The sequence below is a fragment of the Buceros rhinoceros genome, unplaced genomic scaffold (genome assembly GCF_000710305.1).
Source record: "Buceros rhinoceros silvestris isolate BGI_N320 unplaced genomic scaffold, ASM71030v1 scaffold32478, whole genome shotgun sequence".
In the NCBI taxonomy this organism is placed as follows: Eukaryota; Metazoa; Chordata; class Aves; order Bucerotiformes; family Bucerotidae; genus Buceros; species Buceros rhinoceros.
Genome location: NW_010425714.1, coordinates 494 through 727, shown reverse-complemented (window position 1 = coordinate 727; position 234 = coordinate 494). Strand labels below are relative to the sequence as shown.

Sequence of the window (234 nt, the reverse complement as noted above, 5' to 3'; positions counted from 1 at the left end):
CAGCGCGAACGGCCTTCTGGTGCAGAAGGGGCTTTTGGGAGCCGGTCCTTACCCACAGCGATGGCCTGCACTTGCTTGGTGACGGGGCTCCAGCGGCACACCTTCCTGCCCGTGATGTCCACGAAGACGAGCGCGCTTTCCTTCTCGTCCCAGACGGGCGACTCCCCGATCCTGCAGCCCTCGCTGGCAACGCACTCGATCTTAACGGACGACATGCCTGTGGGGAAAATCAGT

The 234-nt window shown here is 62.8% G+C and overlaps 1 protein-coding gene across 3 annotated transcripts in view; it reads right to left on the bottom strand.

The window, feature by feature from the left end:
- RGN (regucalcin) overlaps positions 1-215 on the bottom strand; it is a 12,154-nt gene extending 11,939 nt beyond the window's left edge. For all 3 annotated transcript variants that reach the window (XR_727826.1, XM_010141245.1, XM_010141246.1), the window contains exon 1: positions 53-215. Coding sequence is in view for 2 of the 3 variants with exons in the window: in XM_010141245.1 (XP_010139547.1) it covers positions 53-215 (163 nt within the window). In the remaining variant the exon portion in view is untranslated. The remainder of the gene's footprint in view (positions 1-52) is intronic.
- Between the last annotated feature and the right edge of the window lie 19 nt (positions 216-234).